At 36.1% G+C, this 2650-nt stretch overlaps 1 protein-coding gene across 1 annotated transcript; it reads left to right on the forward strand.

Moving 5' to 3' along the window:
• Positions 1-337: 337 nt before the first annotated feature.
• Positions 338-2412, forward strand: LOC113296279. The gene is made up of 4 exons (XM_026544590.1): positions 338-478; positions 580-809; positions 892-1387; positions 2098-2412. The coding sequence occupies exons 1-4, from the start codon at positions 338-340 to the stop codon at positions 2410-2412; spliced, it is 1182 nt and encodes a 393-aa protein (XP_026400375.1).
• The last annotated feature ends 238 nt before the right edge of the window (positions 2413-2650 follow it).

The raw sequence follows: 2650 nt of genomic DNA on the forward strand, positions 1-2650 counted from the left end.
TTTATTGGATCAACTGTGATTGTTGATCCAAAAATGTGATTGTTGATTCATATTTATTGGATCAAGTGTGATTGTTGATACAAAACTGTGATTCTTGATCCATATTTATTGGATCAACTGTGACTGTTGATCCAAAACTATGATTGCTTACACAGATTTATTGGATCAACTGTGATTGTTGATCCAAAAATGTGATTGTTGATTCATATTTATTGGATCAAGTGTGATTGTTGATACAAAACTGTGATTCTTGATCCATATTTATTGGATCAACTGTGACTGTTGATCCATATTTTCTGAATACCACTATCTGTTTATTTTTTATTGCAGGCCAAAGATGGTTGTTGCAGAGTTCAAATTTTGCAATCAGACCATCTCGCATCCTGTTTCAGGATTAATTACTGTCAAAGAGATGATAAGTGTGGTGAAACAAAAGTGGCCTTATGTTCCTGAAGACCTCATTCTTTTTAGTTACACTGTATAAGGGATCTCAAATGTTATCAATCATGATTTGGATTTGAGGTTTTCATTCACTACTGCACCTCACAAGGGATTGACTTGGTGAATTTTGAAATCCAGTTAAGGACATGTGTTGATTCTATTTCTTCATCTTCTGCTCCTGATCCTGCTTCTTCGTCATTATCAAGTTGTATTTCAATCGATGAGGTAGTTCAATTGGAAGACGTCACTGATGATGCGTGTTTGATCAAAAAGGTCCCGAAGAAGTCTGATGCTTGGGTCAACATCTTAACTGGAGTAGGGCAGTTGTTTGAAGGTGGTATTAAAGAAGTTAAGGATTATGTTACAAAGTATGAAATAAATAGTGGTCGCAAATACAAATTGAAGAAGAGTGACCTTGTACGATACACTGTGGAGTGCAAGTTCAAAAAGGAGGAAAATTGTCGCTGGAGGTTTCACGCCTCTCTCCTCGCCAACAAAAGGTGTATTTCGATGCAAGAGATACATTGGAGAGCATTCATGTAGTTTAGCTTCTTCTGACCCATCAAAAGTTAGGATGAGAAAATCGTTTTTGAAGGATATATTGGCAGATGATTTACGAGCATCTAAGAAGAAGAAGACTGCTTCTGATGTTATAGATTTACTCCGAATGGAATACGGAGTTGACCTCACGTATAGTCAGGCGTACCACGGTTTACAATTCACCAAGCAATTTTTTTGGGGTGATGACATCAAGTCTTATTCAGATTTTGTTTGGTATAAAGATGCCATTAAACATTACAATCCTGGAAGCGTCGTGAATTTTGAAGCTTCTATAACTGGTTTCAACAATTACTGTCGTCCGATGCTATTTATTGATTGTACCTTTCTCACTGGGAAGTTCAAAGGTGGTCTTATGGTTGCTTGCGGCAAAACTGGTAACCAAGGTGTGAGTTTTAACCTTTTACTTTTTTTTTTATTTTGTATCCATGAATGTTTAAACTTGTTACTGTTGATTCATTATTATGCATTCATTTTCTTGATTAATGTAGTTAGGTTTCTGACATTATATATTGAATTTAACTCTCACAAGGGGGTGTAGCCCCTGAGTGAGGTGCGACGTAATAATATATGTAGCTTAGGTTAGTTTAGACTGTTTTTGTTTTTGGTTTGCATTGAAATACTTGCTTTTAACTACCTCTTATTGGATCAACTGTGACTGTTTATCCAAAACTATGATTGCTTGCACAGATTTTATTGGATCAACTGTGATTGTTGATTCAACTAAAATGGATCAACTTCCACTGTTTATCCAAGTAAAATGGTTTTGCATTGAAATTCATGACTGTTGGATCAATTGTGATTGTTTACACATATTTATTGGATCAACTGTGACTGTTGATCCAAATTTATGTTTGCTTACACATATTTTATTGAATCAACTGTGATTGTTGATCCAACTAAAATGGATCAACTTCCACTGTTGATCCAATTGAAATATATCAACTTTGTTTGTTGACACTAGTTACTGGTCACTTATTTTTGTTGCTGGTTACTTATTTTTGTTTTTTGGTTTTTCTAGGGATCTATCCAGTTGCATTTGGAATTGTTGAAAGTGAAAATTGTGATAGTTAGGAATGGTTCTTAACCAATTTGAAGGGTATTATTCGTGAAGATCGTCCACTGACCATCATATCAGATCGTGGAAATGGCCTTTTGAAGCATGTGTCTGTAGTCTTCCCAAAGGCTTTCCATTCATACTGTTTGTACCATATGAAAGGAAATATTCCTATTCCAAAGGGCAAGAGCAAACAAACTGCAGTCAAGTTATTCGAAGAGTGCTACACTGCATTAACAAAGGAAAATTTTTATGCTGCTGCGAAGAGTATGAGTAATCTAAAGTTGGATTCAGTGGTTGCTTGGATGATGAAGATTCCATTTGAGAATTGGGCTGCTCATGCATTTCTAGGATAAAGGTGGGGTGAGAACACATCTAATATTGTTGAGAGTTTTAACAACGTTATTAAGCATGATAAGCCGCTTCCAGCACTTGAGCTTGTTGATGTTATTCGTGCTAAAGTGATGGAGAAGAATTACAAGAGGTTAGTGGAGTCTAACAAGTGGACTACAAGGCTCACTCCTCGTATGCAAGCAAGGTTTAACAAAAGGATAAACGACTGCCGTTCATACAAGTTTCGGAGAGCAAGTGAGA

Source organism: Papaver somniferum, chromosome 7 (genome assembly GCF_003573695.1).
Source record: "Papaver somniferum cultivar HN1 chromosome 7, ASM357369v1, whole genome shotgun sequence".
NCBI lineage: Eukaryota > Viridiplantae > Streptophyta > Magnoliopsida > Ranunculales > Papaveraceae > Papaver > Papaver somniferum.

Bases quoted from the DNA above. Each gene is read 5' to 3' on its own strand.
- LOC113296279 (XM_026544590.1), top strand. From the start codon at position 338: ATGGTTGTTGCAGAGTTCAAATTTTGCAATCAGACCATCTCGCATCCT. The intron at 479-579 runs GTATAAGGGATC...TTTGAAATCCAG, and splicing joins TCATTCTTTTTAGTTACACT to TTAAGGACATGTGTTGATTC. The intron at 1,388-2,097 runs GTGAGTTTTAAC...ACCAATTTGAAG, and splicing joins GCAAAACTGGTAACCAAGGT to GGTATTATTCGTGAAGATCG.